This window comes from Neltuma alba, unplaced genomic scaffold (assembly GCF_004799145.2).
Source record: "Neltuma alba isolate B1F8T4 unplaced genomic scaffold, ASM479914v2 tig00012917_pilon, whole genome shotgun sequence".
NCBI classification, from domain to species: Eukaryota; Viridiplantae; Streptophyta; class Magnoliopsida; order Fabales; family Fabaceae; genus Neltuma; species Neltuma alba.
In genome coordinates this window covers 255,920-275,998 of record NW_021637284.1, presented here as the reverse complement: position 1 = coordinate 275,998, position 20,079 = coordinate 255,920, and the positions used below count along the sequence as shown (strand labels likewise).

At 35.7% G+C, this 20,079-nt stretch overlaps 2 protein-coding genes and 1 long non-coding RNA gene across 5 annotated transcripts; 1 reads left to right on the top strand and 2 right to left on the bottom strand.

Annotated features, from left to right (window-relative positions):
- Window positions 1–204: 204 nt before the first annotated feature.
- On the bottom strand, window positions 205–6,850 carry LOC114732497 (vacuolar sorting protein 39). The gene is made up of 12 exons (XM_028919773.1): window positions 6,274–6,850; window positions 5,827–6,038; window positions 5,088–5,219; window positions 4,835–4,978; window positions 4,480–4,592; window positions 3,659–4,088; window positions 3,131–3,453; window positions 2,507–2,729; window positions 2,062–2,304; window positions 1,442–1,888; window positions 1,027–1,125; window positions 205–753 (listed from the first exon to the last, which is right to left on the bottom strand). Exons 1-12 carry the CDS (start codon window positions 6,707–6,709, stop codon window positions 550–552), a joined length of 3,006 nt encoding a protein of 1,001 aa, XP_028775606.1. The 5' UTR covers window positions 6,710–6,850; the 3' UTR covers window positions 205–549.
- Window positions 6,851–9,108: 2,258 nt separating this feature from the next.
- Window positions 9,109–11,452, top strand: LOC114732500 (protein AE7-like 1). Its single transcript, XM_028919775.1, has 5 exons — window positions 9,109–9,305; window positions 9,587–9,692; window positions 9,866–9,965; window positions 10,740–10,785; window positions 11,085–11,452. Exons 1-5 carry the CDS (start codon window positions 9,194–9,196, stop codon window positions 11,183–11,185), a joined length of 465 nt encoding a protein of 154 aa, XP_028775608.1. The 5' UTR covers window positions 9,109–9,193; the 3' UTR covers window positions 11,186–11,452.
- Window positions 11,453–16,355: 4,903 nt separating this feature from the next.
- Window positions 16,356–18,295, bottom strand: LOC114732493 (uncharacterized). Of its 3 annotated transcripts, none has more exons than XR_003738987.1 (2): window positions 18,105–18,295; window positions 16,356–18,035 (listed from the first exon to the last, which is right to left on the bottom strand). It is a non-coding gene; the product is annotated as an uncharacterized LOC114732493 (long non-coding RNA). The 3 variants fall into 3 exon arrangements; XR_003738988.1 differs by having other exon boundaries at window positions 16,356–18,022; XR_003738989.1 differs by having other exon boundaries at window positions 16,356–17,989; window positions 18,105–18,294.
- Window positions 18,296–20,079: the final 1,784 nt, after the last annotated feature.

The window sequence follows — 20,079 nt, the reverse complement described above, 5'->3', positions numbered from 1 at the left end:
TTTCTTTTCTGGTTGTCTCTCGTGCAAACCCGCGAGACCAGAGTGCGGGAATACTATAACGAGCACAGATGAGGTCACCTTGATTGGGTGGCAAGTCAAATTGCGAACTCTCCCGCATATTTTGACTGGAAAAGGACCGGATATGTATTAGCTTTTTTTTTTTTTTTTGGGGACCTTCGGATGTATATTAGCTGGAGCCTAGCATAAAAGGGACAAAATCTGCTCTCCTTTAATGCTTCAAAATACACGAGTTTTGTGCATACAACAGCCTGAGCCAATATTTACACACTAGAAAATGAACGAGAGAAACACATCACGCCTGCAACATACCAAGCCTCACAATCCTTTTTTTTTTTTTTGTGGTTCAAAAAACCTCACAATTCAAAGTGCAAAGAAACGAGTACATGCTGATCTCCCCCCCAAAAAAAAAAAAGTACGGCATTGCATGATCATTGTAATTCTCCAACCAGCAGGTACTACGCGTAAAGAGAAGTTCAAAAAGGCAACTCGATCACCACTTGATATGACTAGACCCTTCAGTACCCGTATCTATATCCGCTTCCTCAATGACGACCCTTTAGCCACAGCTTTCATGCTCTGAGAATCTCGGAAACAGACGAAGTGCACGAGAGTTTTTCCATTGGGGTAGACTGCAAATACGCTAGTCCCTATCTTCTTATGGCAAAGCGAACACATGCTGTCTCCTGTTATCTTCACCGCTGCTTTCCTCTGATTATAGAGTTCATCTTTCACCTGCGCAGCGCAAATTGAACAATGATGAAAATATAGACAACTAGCTACGAAAACAGCAGCATCTGAATATGCAAGATCATACGGCACTGGTGCACTCTCAGAAACATAAAAGAAAATCAGAAAGAGATAATATAAAAAAAATGGAGCCACTAACATGTCTCTGCACCTGCGTGTACTGGATATGTTACAAGTTTCAACAATACCCCTCAACATTACCAACTTCACCTAAAATTATTACATAAATGGAACTCTGTATCCCTCATGGATGCATACCTGAAGGTTCTCGCTTTGTCTCAAGCTCTTGACCACTGAGTAATTACGGTACATTTCGCTAGATTTTCGCACAAGAGGTCCAAGAAATGGACGCAAGTTCTGCAGGCAACAGATAAAGTTACATTGCTTTATAAAACTGAAGCAACTCAATCATGTTGACAAGAAGGCATTTCTTAATGGACAGAAAAAGAAATAACCCAAGAAATGAAAACAAGTGATAGGTGGTCCAGCTGTGGAACAGCAACAAGAACTAGGCGGACATGATAGTTCTTGTGGCTTCCCTTTAGTGTTCTTGTGGTTACGCACCAAAACCAAGTTGCATGAAATATCGAGTCTATGACTGCCTCTCCCCACATCCCTGAAAAAGAAAAGGGACCGTTTGAAATTTAACTACTCATTAGTATAAGAATAATACCTGTAGTTTAGTTTCTCTTGGTAAAAGTTTGAGGGCCTGAGCTCCATTTATTCTATCCCATCGGCGACTTAACAAATCAAGGACTTCATCAAGCATGATCGTACTACCACCCTCCTCACTAATTTCATCCAGATCACCATCACTCCGGCTACTATCAGTGCTGCTCAAATTAACTTTTGTGTCCTCTGCACCTTCTATTGCCGCAATCTTTTTGCTTCCTCGGCCTGCTTTAGATTTTGAAGTCATATGGCTAACCTTTGGAATGCTTGTATTCTGGGTAGATAATAGATTCATGATTCTCTTTTCAAAGCTGTTAGTTGTCCTTTGTGGATTTAAATAGATTTGCAGAAGAGATAGGTATATGTTGCTGGTAGATTTTCCTGATGGATGATTTGTAGATTCATAAACCCGATCACAATAAGACAATGCTGATTCTGGAACATGAAGCTACAAATGAAGGGATAGTTATTTCCATAATATTCAAAAGTAAACAAATGAAATATTAACCAGTACTTGGCTACTTGCGCACAAATGAAAGAACCAAAATGCATTATGATTATCAGAAAATAACTACCACACCGAACTATCCGTGCACAAATGACTATATATATTTGATATACCTTATGAACATATAAGGACAGTGCCAATTCATGTTGGTTCATTTTACCCAACAGTATAGCACGCTCCTCATATAAAGCATCTGGTGGAAGACGTTTCAGTAGAGCTTCCGGATTGTATCCTGATATACCCTCCAAAGCAGACAATAATTTCTTCCTTGTCGGGGAGAAAGCTTTCTCATCCCATTTTTGTTGAGCACTTAAATCAGCATGCCACTCAAGTACTTCAGAAAGATAGATTTGTACCTAGATTGCAGAATACTCTGATTAAGTACTTCTTTTAGGCAACAAATGATAGTATACATGCTGACCATGAAGCAATTGATCTTGTATCACCAACAAGTTGTTACGGGAATTTATGTGCAGTTTCTACATAACCTGCCCCTCCTCAATCAAAAGAAAACGTGCAACACTAGAGCGATAGAATAAGATGCAACAGAGTCCTAACCATTTCATTTTGCAAATTTTTAGAGACAGCACTCTCATTCATTGCAAGCATGAGTTCCAAGTAAGTAGTCTGCATACTTGGAGAATGTTGCTTCAAATAGGAGTTCACCATATCTGCAGGAATATTTCCAGAGAGAAAGAGCTCAATAGTTTGTGTTGGACAGCTTTCAAGAACAAGCATTGAGTACTCCAGAACAAGCATGGGGTCTGAATTACACAGGGCTGCATCAGAAATCCATCAAATAACTGAGTACTTCATTTTCATGACAAATATGTACCCAAATTAAAATTTACATTTCAGAAGGATTTGGAATTGACGACAGATTGTTACCATAACGTACATTAAGTAACAAGTCTTTCTAATTAATCTCCTAAGTAACTACAGAAAAAATGTTCTCCAGCAGATCGGGATGCTATTGGAGGAAGATATCTGAATTATCGATGCAACCACTATATGATTAACGGTTATAAAATGTCATATATCAGATGCTACAGCCTGCTAAGCAATTTTTTAACGTGAGTTAATCTTGTGAAGAAGAGGGATTCAGCCATCACATCACAATCTTCAAAAAGCCAAAGGAAGAAGAATATGAAATAAATTTATCTTCCAAATTGAAATTTTACCTTGAGATACTCAATAATTGCCTCAGGCTTTAACTTATGTGTGACTTCGGATGGGTTTGACTTTGACTCCTCCACCAACTGATGAAGAAGCTCAAGAGCTTCTCGGTGCATTGAATTGCATTTGTAAAGTTCTAATAAAGCAACATTATTGCTGCCTTTACGAAGTATCTCCTCACATATATTCAGATCACAGTAGTTTGGAACTCTCAGTAGTTCTAGAGCAGAGGAAGATTGTCCAGTAAGAAGCAATGCTTGGAGAAGTGCAGTATCCAATAAAGAAGCCATCTCCCTAGCTCCTGAACTGACAGGAACACTACCGCGCCCCTGACACCAACAATTTACCAAGTCATATGATTTCAATACCAACTATGCCAATAAAATATTGTTAGACCACAACAGATGATTCAGCATACTAGAGGTCCCAAAGCTTCACCATAAATCCAGAACAAATCCCTTACAGAAAATCTGACAAGTTTACTATGTATATTTTTATCCCAACAGGACCCAAAAAAGGGACAGATTCCTTTACCTTGTTTGTTTTCTTAAACCTACTACTGTTATAGGATATTAGGTTGTCCCCAGCTGCATCTAAAACAACCTCCTCTGTCCCCTCAGCAGTGGCCTTCTCAATAACACTATATCTCTTTTTCTGCAAAAACTTTATGAGAGCCATAAGCATATTATGACTCATCTTTTTAGATTCAAGTGCTGCATCGGATTCTGACAAAGGTGGTGGCGGTAGGGTTTCCATATCATCTGACAGACCTGAAGAGCCTCTAGGGAGATATGCAGCATCCAAGGAAATGTCCCCCAACTTCTCTGGCTCAGTAACAATGGTTGTCTTAGGAAGGATAATGGATGGATACAGAGAAAGAACATAAGTTATATCTACTTGAGATGCAAGAAAATGTTCCATTGCCTCCTCATAGCTCCCATTTTCAAAAAGATAGTGAGCATATCTGTAACATGGTCATAAAAGTTTATTTCTAACAGAATATTTGCAGTAACTAGAATATGAGCAAGTAAAAGGAATATCCTTGCACAAGACCAATAAATATATCAAATATCAGGCATTCTCCTATGATATAAGCTTGTCCTTATCAATATGATAGCAAGCCAAATCCACGTTAGTTCAATTCTAAAATAAAATGCCTTATACTGATTCTACAATAACTAAATCTTACAAATTCAAGAGACAAGATTCAGCAGTTAATAAGCAAGACTCCCTGTTAAATAAAAATTTGTACTTCAAAAAAGAGGTCCTTAATGCAAAGAGCTAGGTCTTCTACAAACACAGTGCCTTGCCTAGTTTATTTCTTTAACAGGGAGTACCTAGTAGTAGCAAATCACCTTATATGGATTGAACCCTCCTTTGCAGCACGAAGATTTGACTCTTCGGGTGGAAGGAGTTTGCACAATGACAGAGCTTCTTCAAAGTCGCCAGATGCTGTTAATTGGACAATCTGCAACAGACAAGTAATATACTTAAGTCTCGGTATAGAACACAAGTAAGGAGATCATTTGGTAAGAGTTAAATGCAATGGCTCAAGGGGGCTGTCTGTGCCACAATTACATCAATCAGCTACCACAAAAGAATGATAACTATAATAAAACGGGTAAAAATGATTAAATTCTTTCTCATCTGCACTAGAATTCAAAAATAGGAACCACGGGAATCTATATCATATAATATAATTTACCACACCTGAGCTCCAATAGGAACAGGGAAGAGTCCATGAACAGAATTGTCTAATGCAAGAATCACAGAATTGTTGCTTTGCCGAAGATGTCGAACATTTCGAAGAACAACAGTCTGTATAAGTGGAAACGGGTCTCGAAGGGATCGAACCTGCAGTGCTTTAAAGTGCATCAATACATCTTCCACAGTAAAAGAATATCCAGGAATGATTTTCTTTCTAAGCAAAATGCATACAGTCAAACATTAAATGCTTAGTCACCTCTACAAATCTTGGCAGCAGGGCTATTCCATATGGTTTCCGAATTACAACTTCTGCAGGAGCCTCGGACCAACAAATCCTGCCCTCCGGAAGAAGTTTCCCATTTTGGTCCACAAAGACCCCAATGTTCTCCTAAAAATGCATCAATAGAAATCAGCTCCTCTGACTCAAGAATATAAACTATATGCAGTAACAATAATTGAAATGTTGAACTCAGCATAGACACAAAATCATGCTTGCAATCTGGCTATTGCATGCAGTTTCTTTTGACAGTCTGCCGAAAATGTTATCTTTTCATCCCCATATTAATATTAATATTAATATAATTATTAATAATTGATGACATTAAATATATTGAAGTTAATTTTATAATTTTAAGTTAATGTTCAATTAACATTATTGGCTCAAAATTTTGTGGTTAATGTTAAAAGTTGTTCACAGGAACAAAATTAAACAAACCTACAAAGTTATTAGGAAAGGAACCCGGCACGAGAGTCTGAATGGATTGATCATAAACACAAACAAACCATGGGAATACAACACATTGCAAAGTATGCATGGCAGTATATGAGGGCTTCTATGACTTTACCAAAATAGCATGAAAACCAAAGGGGGATCATCCATTCATATTGGCATTGCACATTCATGAAGCGGACGTCCTATACAAATTCAGGATTCTGCCAGAAGCGTGACCAGTTAAAAATGTCAAGACTACAACAGTTACTGAAGAAGACGATACCTTTCCAAGTAGAAGTTCCCCCGAAGGGAGAGAGACCACTAGAGGCGGCGCTAGTCTCCCAGAAGTAAATACCTCAGACAACGCGCCAGTTGTAGCATTCAGTATTACATATTCCCTTCTAATCCCCAGGCATATATTTTCACCGCACCAACACATCGACTTCACCACATCTGGAACACCCAATTCTTTCACCTCCACAAACCCTCTGCCACCTGAAGAACACCAACAAAACATTCATCAAGGAAGAAATATACAAGCCTCATTTGTACCCCAAGAAGTTTTCCGCATTGCCAAAAAGAGGGCTGCGATGTTTCAGCTATCTTGTAATTGCATATCAATTCCTCAGTTATCAGAGAAACAGAGAGTGCATGATCAAATATCTCCCATCTTGGTCATCGTATAGGAAGGAAAAGAGATAAAGGAACATTGTCGAACAAAAGGAATTACCATCGTGTCTGAAAATACAGACCCTCTTTTGCCTCGCAAAGCATAAGAAACCTCTTCGGTCATCCCAGGAGAAGACATTGGCGCCCTTGGCCTTGGTGATGACTGCTAAGGTTTCAAAATTAGGAAGACGGTGAAAAGCAATAGATTCGGAAAGTGAAAGCAGCAGCTCCCTGGATTCCAAGACCTCCATTGATAAGATAGGTTTCTTCGCGAAGCCAGTCAAGTTTCTTTCGAGCACGTAGGCTTCCTTCCGCAGCTCCTGAGCGTGTTGCTCGGCCGACGGAGACCTATCGGAATCGGATGATTCTGGAGCGTATATGCGGAGGGAGCCATCAGAACAGCCCAGGAGGAGCTTAGAGCCGTAAGATTCGACAGCTTCGATCTTTGAAGGACAATTGTCGAGGAGTTGGAAAGAATCGTAGGCACTGTGAACCATTCCGTCGTAGCTTCCTCCTTCTGATCGAGGAGCACGCAGTGAAAGCTTGGGAGAAACGACAGTGATTAAATGCGACGCCGTTTACTACATCAATCGGTCGTTTTTGACCCCCGCGTTATTATTGACTGCGAAGGGCCGGGAGGGCGGAGAAGGGTGAGCAAAAGCAGCAACAGCAAAGCTGGAAATGGTAAAGAGGCACATTTTGACGCGGCGATTGCCAGCAAACGGGTAAATACTTTTCTGTATTTAGTCTCTGAGTATTTATGTTTTTTTCCTAATCAACTCAACATAATTAAATAAGGGTACTTATACACTCTCTTAGATTTTCTTTATTTCTATCATAAAATACCTCTAAGTCTCTAACCATCACATTATCAGAATTAAGAGAAGCGGTCACGTTCTCAAAATAGAATAAATTTGTATTTTACCCACACTTATACTTTTTATATTTATGTTACATCCTCTCACATAATTAACATTTTAAATAATGATTATATTAAAAAAAAACTAACCATATGCGTTTTATAATGAAGATTGGAGGGAGTATTACTTATTACTTATCGTACATTTAATTCTTATGAAGTTTTTTTAACTTATTTTCCTACTCACTTGTTTTTGCCGTGCCGATACTTTTATTTTATCACAGTATACTGAAGAACATAGATAAAGATTGTGGTGAAATACGTGAAAGTGCAGTTGCCAATTGTACTAGTGAGCACTGAGAAGTGACTTGTAGGTTTCGTGAAGACAATTGGGTTTGTTTGCTTTAGCATTTCAACGGGAAAAAAAATAACTCATTAAACCAAAACGTGTGATGGCGCAGTGTGAATAAAATTAGAAATGTTTGTAATAACGTTGGAGTAATTTAATTTTTTAGATGAAAAGTCACGATAAGTTATAAGTAAAAATTTGAAACTTATGACTTTTAAAAAGTGGAAAGAGAAGATTACAAAAAAAAAATTGGATCACATGTTTAAAAAAATTTATCTTGAATCACATTATACCATCTTACTTGTATTTAAACTTAGACTTATATTTTTTATAGTACAAAATAAAAGCATCAAAATTTTCATATCAGTATATATATATACACACACTAATTATTAATATAAGAGCTAAATAACTAATTTATAAATATTAAAGAAATTAATTAAATTAATTATATATAATATATTCTCCTAAATCATGTGTATTGAAAGCCACCTTTTAATGAAATTCATCAACACGTGTGATTACTATGACATATGGATTACTTAAGAACAAAATAGATAAATATTAGAAATAAAATATACTAGAATATTATATTTGTAATTAAATTAAGTCTCCAATTAGTTTTTATATCAAAGAATGGAGGTAGTATTATTTAATAAAATTCATAACATTTTTAATTATTGTACATCTAAATTTGATCTTTTAATAATAATCCAAACAATTACTTTTACAAACTTACTTATGTACAAAAGTTAATCCAAATATAAACTATATCACTCAATCTAGTTTTTACAAAAATTAAATTAAAAATAATTGCTAATCCAAATGGGTACAATGTAAAAAAGATTGATTACGATAAGTTCATGGCTAACATTTTTAGATGTCGCCAACTCAAAATTCTTTTTTTTTTTTAAAATCATTCATTATTAACGTGTAATGTAAAAACTCTATTGACCTCAGTATTTATAAACTAAGATGGTGCAACTAACTCATGTATGCATTAAAATGACATCTGTTTTTCTTAAACGACTGTTTTCAAGTGATGGTAAAGGCTACTCATCCAAATTCCATGGATGCAATCAATTGGTAAATGGGAAATTATCCCATAAAATCTACTCAAATAAGAGGGGGCAAAGGATAAATTGAATATGTTATATTCCTTTATATAAAACACACGCTACAGGCTCTTCTTGAAAAATTTAATTTAGATATAAATTAATGAACTAAAATTTTTCATCAATGGCCCATGAGAATGAATATAAAAATCAATTTATTATTTTAATTTATTAGATGCAGAATTTTTAGCTCTTAATTATAAATATCACAGTCTTTTAAATAGGCAAATACCGCCAATAAGATGATGATGCAGTTGAAGGGGAGATTCTAATTAGCCAAGTAAATGTTGAACACTCGGCTTTTGAAAAAGATAACAAGGCCAGGGCTTAAACTGTGTAGAGCAAAACTAGATCAGGAACGATGGGACTGTAAAGGCTTCTAACTATCAAAGCTGCGTTGGGGCACTTGATAAATAACTAATTTGGACACCTGTTCGATTTTCCGAAGAAGCCCATGAAAACGATCCAATTTAGGAGTTGTTGACAACTCTAATCATAAATAGCCCAATTTTCACTTCTATTTACTTTTACTCCGGAACAATTTTTTATTTCTTTTTTTAAGTGTTGTGCATGTGAACGAGACTGCGGGTCCAGAACGAGAAAGCTCGGTGAGCTGAATACAGAACGAGACTGTGCGAGAGAAAGTAAGATTGAAGAGATGACTCTTGGTCTGATCAATGCGAACCCCGTAGTTCATGCGAAAAAGGAGAGAGTAGCTCGCACCGAAGATCTCCACGCCGATGATGCCGTGGACCCCCTTGAAATTTATGATATCCTGCGTGTTTTTTGACTTTTTTCTTCCTATTCTTCTTCCCTCTCCCCTCTTGGTTTTCCGTTTTCTTAGTTTAGATTTACTATTGCTATATATCTGGTACATGGGAAATTCTTTGATCGAGCTTCTGAAAATTGAAACTGAATTTGGAAAAATTGCAATTGATATGTAATTTTCCCCCATGGTTTCTTGGTAACAAAAGCGAGCACGGTACTAATTTTCGCCCTGCTTTTGTTATATCTGATGTGTTAACTGCGATCCTTGACTTAGAATCTGCAAATTTCGTGAGAGATATCAGGGATCCGGAACACCCTTATTCCTTAGAACAACTCAGCGTCCTTTCTGAGGAATCAATCACAGTTGATGACAAATTGGGCCGGATTCTGTGAGTAGAACACCCGTTTTTTCTTGTCAAATATTATTTCTCTCAATCTAGTCTAATTCAAATAGGAGTCTTTTCTGAGCAAATGCAATTGCTTGCCCACTTAATGGATGCTACTGAACTCTCTTTGTTTGAGTTTCTTTTGGTTTGCGCTTAATTTCTGTATTTCTGACTAGGATAACTTTCACACCAACTATCCAGCACTGCAGCATGGCAACAGTAATTGGTCTTTGTCTGAGAGTTAAGCTAAAACACTTTTTCCCTCCTCATTACAAGGTTGGTTCCTGGCTTCTCTGTCGATGACCTCTACATTCATTAATTGATTTGCCTACTACTACTACTTACAAATCAGGTTTTATAATTAGGACCGGAGGTAGTATTATTGAGAAAGTTATGCTTTCATTTCATGCAACTAGCAAGGTGAACAAGCAATTATGCGTCCTCTGTTTCATTTTTTATGAACTGTTCCATAGTTGTTTAAACACTTCTATTTTGAGGGGCCGGAATGGAGATTCCCCACAATTTCAAATGGTGCCCTGCTAGTGACCCATTTTCATACTCTTGAGGTCATATATAACCTATTAGAAGGTATCGGCATTCCGTCGGTACCACCTTAAAGGGAATGGAAAGCGCTGTTTCTTCACCTGGACTCAATTTCTCATGCATATGAAATTTTGGTCCAACCCACATTAAAGGGAATTAAATACTTCCTTCCGACTGGGGTGGAATTATACTGATTAAGTGCAACGCAGTATATTTTCTTTCGCTCCCAAGGTTGGTATCGCCGTCTCTGATATGACCTATTGTTTTTCTATATGATCAGTTCTAGTAGCATGATTGGGATGGCGTTGACGCCACCCCAAACACGCTGCAAATTTTCCATTTATCATTGTTGTACAGCACCTTTTTTTCCCACCTTCTCCGCCCCCACCACCCCCACCCCCCGGGCCAAAAAAATCTCATTCAGACCTGTTCTATTTGTCATAATCGTTACTGCATTTCTTATATCAGGCTATCTTTGTCATTCTCTAATCAGATTACTTCTTGTAGGTGGACATCAAAGTATCTCCAGGATCTCATGCCGATGAAGAATCAGGTGCTGCTGAACTTTTCTTTGAACAACATTTGCCTTTTTCTATGAATGACTGAAGTTATGCAGTCTTTATTCACTCTTCACCATTTGTGTTACTGACTCCCATATGAACAAATTGGAACATGGGAAGAGGCATTTCCATTACGGGCCCATGATTTTCTGATGAAAAAAACGAGCTCACTTTGTTAGGTTTCCGACTGTTGATGATGATCATGAGCTCCCTATATAAGTTTCTCATAGAATTCCTTCTTCTGGCGAACGCGTAACAATTTAATAACTCTGCATATTGGTTTGTGGCGCAGTCAATAAGCAGTTAAATGACAAGGAAAGGGTTGCTGCCGCCTTGGAGAATCCCAACCTCCGCCAGCTTGTTGACGAGTGTCTCTACTCAAATGAACTATGAAGAGTTCCATAACCTGCACAATAACTTACAGGGTGTTTGAGGCTGATGAATGCAAATAGTCACTTGTCTCTGGATGCTAGTTGTTTTTGTCCTCCTTCGAGCCGACCTTGGGTATAACCTTATGATCTTATACTGTATGTTGTAAATTAAAAAAATCATGCTCTTTTACCATATTCCAGCTGTCGTATGTAATATTTCTGTAATGAACACTATGATTGGCCCTGATATCTGATTATTATGTCTAGTAGCATGCTTCATGATTATGCACTTCGCTGATAGCTTTGGTAACTCAGTAAAGGAACGGAGAGATCAGAAAATTTTACCCTTTGAAAGTATTTTATACTTCGTCGGTGTCAAATAAAAATATGAACATTATTTACTCTGAAACAGATCTAACTAGTGGAAAAGGACTGGCCATTCTTAAATTATCAACTGCTTTCTTGCCTTCCCAGTTGCTACTGCTTAATTCCTCTGAATGAATGCAACTATCTCGCCTTTGAGGGCCCACTGAGTGTTGAGGATTTGTTTTATTTTTTATTATAACATATAAAATGAAAATATCAATGTGAAATTTGGAAGGAAAAAAAAGAAGAAGCAGGCTACTCAAAAATGGGGGAAAAAAAAACTAATAATGACTCATTTGAACTCTTTGCAAATATAGATAATCACCCGAGAGTGTATATATATTTCGGGCAAAAAACAAAAGTGTGTGTGTGTGTGTGTGTAATCACTTTGGTAAGTCGAAATTAAAAAAGAAAAAGAACTACAATGTCAACAAAACAAATTAGATCCCCGCACTTAGCAACCGAATAAAACAAAAAAATTTGGTTCGAGTAAAATTAAGAAGATCATGTACCAGACGAAGCCATGTTGAGCTCAACCAAGACACTCTAATCAGAGCCAAAACCAGGCGACTTTGACCCTAATAACCTATCTTCAATTCCAAATGCTGTGAAAGCTAACCCAGGATAAGGTCAAAAATAAAAAAAGTCTTCGAATCAAACAAGGAACATAGAGATAGAAAATCAAATATTATATCCTTTAGGTGATGAACATTTATGAATTGGCTTATACTTAAGTCGCTCTCATCGCCCACCCGCATGATGAAGCTAAGCGAGGGTAACAGCAACCGCTGTTGAGTATTCTGTTTCTTGTTCGGCCAAGAAACCTCATAAATATTAACAGCGTAATTGTGCATTACCTCACCAAACACCATAAAGCCATTTGTGTAGCTAACCAGGAAATAGAAGAAGCAGAAATACAAGAGGTGATGGAAGCCCGTGGAAGTTTTAGGTGGTTTTATTCACACAGGTCGGCCCTCCTATCGCAATCTGTGACTCCGGAATGTGCGAGAAGCAGTGGCTATGAGAGGCTAACTAAATCCATGAGATTACCCGGCGAGTGCGATCTCCGTGATGGGCGCAAGAAGGACATCAAGGTGGGTTTGGGTTTTCTAAGCAAGGTCTTCACCTTCAGAAAAATCCCCTCCGACCACGACAGGTTGCCGGTAGCGGTGTCGGCGGCAGAGAAGAAGCAAAAGAAACGATCCTCTTGGCTTCCAGAATCAGAGAGGAGGTGGCCGATACAGGGATGGTAATTGATTTTCCTGTTATTTCTATGTGCTACTGCAAACGAAAACTGAAATCAAGGATGGATTTCTGTGATGACAAACTCAATTGCAATTGCTTTTTCCCTGGTACAAGCGTTTTAGCTTGAACAACGAAGAGGATAGTGAAAATTTTTATGAGATCATGCAGCTGAAGGATAGGATTGAATGTACTCCCTCCCTCCATTGCTGTAGGAAATAATTTTTTAATATGGCTTCTTCCTGTTCATATGAAAATATTTAAAAGTTGTTCCTATTTTTTTTTAATTTCTCTTTTGACTGTCATTTAATTATTTACATTAATATCATTATATTTATTATGAATATTTTAAATTATTTTTAACCAATTCTTCCATAAATATGATTTAATTAGTTGTTTTTTTAACAAAAATGGAGGGTGTATTTTGTTGTTTCGTACATAAAAATAGGATATCCTTTTATGAGAGCGAGATTTCAGGAAATCCGTTATAGAGAGATCGATTTAGGACATGTTTGGATTGGTGTTGGGTAAAACTGATTTTTGTAACTAAAGTTAGAATAAAAATCAGTTAGTGTAATGCAATTTATGTTTGGATAGGTGCTTTTAAAAAGTCAGTTAAAAAAAGTAAAAGTTATTTGGATAATTAATAGAAAAGTTAGTTTAGTTGTAAAATGACTAAAAAGAGTATGGAGTAGTGTTTGAAATTTTATATTTTTAATATGATAATAGTTTAAAAAAACACGTAAAATTATTATGATAAAATATAAATAGTTTATCTGTGAAATTATAGAATAAAAATATTTGTTATGGAGAAAAATTTGAAAACACATTGTAGATAATTAATTAAATATATATATTGGACAAACATGAATATAAATTAAAATTTATTTGGTCTCTAATTAAAGTAAGTGGAATCACATAACTAATTAGATCGTAAGCTTTGCACAATTTTCCTATAAGTCAGTTAGAAAAGTTGATTCAGACTGCGTTGGATAAGTTAGAAAAGTTACCTTTTTCTATAAGTCATTTAGAAAATAAACCCCATCCAAACAATCTTTTGAGCTACAATAAACCAAAAACCTCAGTTTTTCGCTTTCCTGTGTGCTTTTACCATTTGCAACAGCAATCCAAACGAGCCCTTATTCTCAGGGATTGGCGTTTGATTTTGTAGAAAACACTTTTAAAAAATATTTTAATATTATTATTTTTAAAATTAGGGTTTGGTTCCATCCAGATCTAGTGAAATTGAAATAGGGGGTGTTTGGCTAACCCTAGAAGTGCTTTTCAGAAGCATTTTTTCGCAAATCGAGACAAACTCCTTCATATATTTATCTTGTATACTATAAAAGTACTTCTGAAACTATGATTTTGTTTTTACCCAAACAGCCCTGTAGTCATGACGCCTTCCTCCAATTATTGGTCCCGATAATATCAACTATTTAACTTGACTCCAGGTAAAAAGGATAAAAATCCAATTTTTACTATTAGCATTAAATTAAAAAATAAAATGTACAAGTTTTCACAATGTAAAATATGCTACATTCTATCACCGTAGTCTTTTAAATTTTCTAAGGAGCATTTGATTGACATCAAAACCGGAGGCATAAAAAGAATTCACTCAATTTTTTAAAAATTTTAAAAATATTTGATACTACATTTGAGTTCATAATAATTTTATCTAATTCAGCTTATTTTACATAATTCCATACGATATAAAATAAATATATAAGAAAAATTATCTCACCCATTCGACATAAAAGTTTTTCTAGTTGCATATCCACCGCACCCCTAAAAACAATTATATTTAATTTTTGACAATACCTCAAACAAAATGATCATGGATATTGAATTAATCAAACCATCACATCCTCAGCGCAGCTAATGGAATTACGAAAATTTCATGGTCACTAATCCCACTAAGAAAATATTTCACAAATCATTTGGATGACGACCATTCCCGGTAGAACATCAATTTTTCTGTGGAGGGTACTAATGAATGCATTGCGATTTGTAAAATAAGGTCTCGGCTTTTGGGTTGACTCCACAAATTAACTTATTTCGCACTTGCAAGATAAACGTCCTCACACAATAAAGCCTCAGCTCGAGTTTCACATATATTCATTAAATTAGTTAATTTTTAATTAAAAAGACAGATACTAATAGCTTAAAGTCATAAACAGGATTAAAGCACAACCACCTACATGCAACCTAGAACATTTGGGCCAACCCAGTAACCCACGAATCATTGGGCCAACAGAAAGAGCTCAACATCAAATAACATTCCTCGACCCAACCCTACCCGCAAACTACCTAGTTCATCAATCAATTATAAAAAATTATTTAAAATTACAGCTAGAACCAACAAGCAACAGAAAGATCCGGGTGGATTTGAACCACCATCCTCTCAAAGCTCTGCTCGAGTTAACAGACGCTTTAAGCGCTCTTCCATTTTCAGCTTACGGATCTATCAGCGGTTTCTGTAGCCAGACAGGGACGCCTATACCCCACTACCATTTTATACTTCAATACTATTGTTTAAAAATTGAAAAAAAAAACAAAAGAAAGATAGAAATTGGGGATCAATCTTAATAGTTTTTTCTCTTATGCCCTACGTAAATATTATTAAAACTTTGAAAATATAACATAAAAAATTTGGGAGAAATCCCCACTTTAAAAATTTACTGAAAAATGGCCCATAGAAATTGTGAAGAACGAAAACAGCAGCTTTTTCACATACAACATATCAAATCCATTTCCACGTACCATATTTAAATTTAAAATTTTAAATAAAAAGTTTGCTCAAAAATATTTTCAAATAGAATAAAACACAGAACGCAAATAAGAGAACTTAATAATTCCTGTTCAACAAAAACAATTTTACATTCATCACCAAAGGAAAATGCTTTTACACGCAAGACTAATTAAGGATACGCATGCAAGTGCCCATTCTATTCTATTCAAATTGTCACTAAGTTTCCATTTCAATAGGTATAAAGCATGGTTTAAACTTTTATGCACAGCTAAATCCCTTGCATACAATGTATTACGGCACTGAACATTCCATAAGCATATCCTTCACATAGCTTTAAGGATCGTTTTTCCAATTAATTTTTCAGACGAAGATTTTCCTTCCCTTGCTCAAAGACAAAGTCACTGAAATTGGGAAATCTGATCGAATTAAAAACCCAACTTAAAAAGAAACAGCATATTAAAATTACACTCGCTGTTCTAAACTTCCAAATTAAATATGCGCAAACGCATATTAATTCAGAATCTAGTTTATAACCAAAATTAAGGAGACAATTACGTCAAATGATTAGAAAAGGCAACGGCCGGATTTCCTCGCAAAACAAAGCTTTGCAGTTGTCTTCGCAAGTGCAAGACACAACTCCAAATTAAACATGCAAAATTGCCAATTAATCGGACAATGATACTAGGTAGGCTGGGAATCCCTTGAGAAGATATGTCCCAACCCTTATAACATCCCCCCTCCAAAAAAAAAAAAAAGAGAGTAAATTATAAGCAAAAATTATATAAATTATGTACGGAATAAAATTCAAATGAAATTAGAACTCACCCATCCGCAGGTCCAAATTCCATGCATTAGATATTCAAAAAGAGAGAGTTTAGTTTGAAAAAAAAATTCCAAAAGCAAGGCACCTAACCTACTAAGCGCCATGATGTCTTTCAACCATAAATAGCATGAATTAGAGGTTGACATCCAGACTGAGTTAATTGCAGCCAGCAATTACCACTAAAGATCGAACATCCTCGGGAAACCCTTCTTCGCCAGCGCAGGAAATCCTAAGCATGCTACCACAAACCACAATCTACATAATGTAAGAAACACAGTTGTGCATGGGATAACATCAATCATGTCCCCAACATAAATTGAATTACAAAGCTTGTGTACAATAAATTACAAAATCTGTGTACGCAAGACCAGGAACTTAACAGGAATGAGAACAATACCAGCAAACCGATATAAGGAAAAACGAAATCACGCGTGATCTCTCCATAAATGTAAGAACTGAATAGAATGAGGAGACATATTAAGCTTGCTTATTATGTACAAAAATTACCCTCGCTGAGCATACATGGAAGCTCATAACCAAAAGAATATGAATGCTCGAGACTTCCCGCACTTTCAATCCAGTCTATTAGTGAATCTGCATTACAAAGCTCGATTGCCGGGATAATACAAACTATAATCTTGTTGAGTACATACGAAGCATAATCTGGTTGAGTCAGACCAATAACAATGGTAATCAACAGGCGTCAAATTGGATATGCAAAAGCAACATAAGATTCAGGGACCTTGGCAACGACAATTAATGTTAATCTTGCGCTCCAAGACGAAACTGAAGCAACGGAGCAACTAAATGAATGATCACAAAGCAAACACTGAGGAATTTCATGTTCAATATGCGTACAATTGGACATTGTTTAAAAGATGATGTAAACTAACATTAATTTACCTTCGAAAAGAGGGCGTTCAATGAATACTTAAAAACTAAGAGGATCCGGTAGCAGTACTCAGGATACGGAAAATTGCTTGATTCAAGACGAAATATGTTGCAATAAAGAGAAATGATCGTTGTTTAAAAGACACAAAATTCTAAACCTCCTCAAGAGTCAGAAATAAATATCCAATAAATTGTAAGAGGGATTATAACTATATACCTTGTTAAATCGGCCGACGTATCCTTCGCGTCAGTTGTGGTATGCAGGCGAATGAGATAGCAAATAAGGAACGAACGTAAAGGAGCACACACCACACCAAAAAGAGGAGACCCCGGGCAAATTCCCGTGCGGTCTCCCCTTGAACCAAAAAAGACTAATTTTATTAAGATACTCTTTTGACCTGCCATGCAAGCGCACCTGTCATGGCAAAGGTCACATGACAAAGATCATTCAGCTATATGACATACCACTATAGCCCGCTCCTCCCAAAATCTCAAAATCCACCGCACAAACAGATTCCTCTCAGCTTCAGACGGATAATTCATATTACATCATCGAACATCTGGTAAAATACACAGAGAAAGGAACAACACAAATCTTCGAGCGCAACCATGTCTGATGCGTGCACCGATTAAACCACTGTAGGGCAAGAAAACCGTTAATCGTCCGCTGCAAGATCTACGTCGAGATCATCGATTCTTCGCTCACAATACAATACCTCTAGAGCCTTACAGAGAAAGGATTCAACGGTAGCCTACAAACAAACCCGTACGCGAACAACACCCGCCTGGAAAGTAGATCTGAGACAAGAAACCTCAAGCCAGGGGTAAAGGTAAGAATAAAAAGAAATATCACTTGTAAAATCAAACCTCCAGGAAGCGCCGACAAAAGCAAATATTGCTTGCAACGCCTGGAAACTGGCATCGGCTGGTAGATCTCCATCTGATCTATACGGATCCGGCGAGTAGAATGGATGACCGCCAGGAACACGAACAAGATCTGGGAATCACGGGAGACGAGACGGAAAAAGCAAATACCGCAGGACGGGGAGACAAGTGAACCCTAATGTTTCTTTTATAGGGGGCTGAAACGCAATGGACGGCTAAGATCACTTTACTTGTTGGTTAAGATAGGACCACGTGTCACAACTTGTTCCTCTTCTGTCGCTGACGCGGTGTTTGCTATCAGCCTCCAACATCATCTGTTTCTAGTCCTACTGAACATGTACAGACCACAAAAAAAATAAAAAAAGAGAAACGGAGGATTTAAGAACTAATTAATCTTTTTAAAATTTGAGAGAATTAAAAAAAAACAATAACCAGTGATATTTATAAGAGGTGACCATAAAAATTAAAATTATTTATAAGGACTAAATTTCAAACATAAATGTAAAAATATCATATTATCTCTATCCAAACCTAATATTTTTTCCTCTGTTCCTTTCTACAATTTGTTTTTAAACTAATACAAATCAACAAATTTCACTAAATTAAACCTGATTTTTTCAAAGTTTTCAACCTACCTTAAAACCAATTTAAAAAAATATGCAAACACTGTTTATTTATGTAAAAATTAAATTTTCATTTTCCTTATAAAATTAAAATTTTCTTTTTAAAATCAAAAATAAAAATTATACAATTTTATCAAAATTTAGATTATTATATAATTTATTATATATATGGCTTTAAAAAATTCAAAGACAATTTTTATTACTTATTATTTTTATTTTATAAGAAATTTATATCAGATTTTAAAATTAAAAATACATGTAGTGTTAAGAAGTTTAATGCAATCATTTTCTTTAAATTTTTAAAATTATTTATTTAATAAATTATATAATAATCTAAATTTTAATAAAATTATATAACTTTTATTTTCAATGAAAGTCTGCGATGTTTTATAAAGAAAATTTTAACTTTTGACAAAGAAAAATTAAACCTTAATTTTTACATGATTGAACGATGTTTGAGTTCTTTTAGTTGATTTTTATGTAAGTTGTAAATTTTGAGAGAAACCATGTTTAATTGAGTAAAATTTATTAATTCACATTGGTTTTAAAAATGAAATATAGGAAAAAATATAGGAGGCTAAATAGGAACAATGTAGTATTTTTAAATTTATATTTGAATATTTAGTTCTTTTAAACAACTTTAATTTTTATGATCCTTTCTCTTAAATATCACTCCTTATTAGTCCTCCTCCCTAATTCTCCTTTAAAATTTTAGCTTTTGTTCAGTAAATATCGTCTTGACTGTAGTTTCAAACTATCTTGATTAAACGTTCATGATCCATATCAATCAATTAGTACATTTGAAGATCATCAAAGTCTATAATACCAAGTTCTATATGTGTAACGATCCATAAATGCTATGATCGGTTATCCATGCGGAGAAAAGTAGTTTTCCATTTATCCAGGACCCATTTTATATGAGACAATACCTTAAAAGATATCATGAAAGAAATTATATTTTGCAAGCCACAAAAAGAAGGAAATTATATTTATTGATGCAACCGCCACCTTATAACTGAATCTGAATGCGATAACAGGCATCCCTTTCTGTAAACAAAATTCCTGCATTTTTGTGCTCGTGTATTTTATGTTGTATTGCTTTTTTAAAGGAGTAAAAGTCAACTATAAACCATCATTCAAAACAGGGTAAAACTTGAAAAACACATTTTCTGCTTCCGTCATTCTCCTACATAATCAAAAAGCTTAAGAATCAGCCGAGCTTTATGCAATGTTCGCTTTTAAAATATAGATTGTTCGGGTTTTGTTTAAATATAAAGTTCTGATGCGGGCATTATAATTCACTGAAAAATCTTATTTCGTCCCTATAGACGATT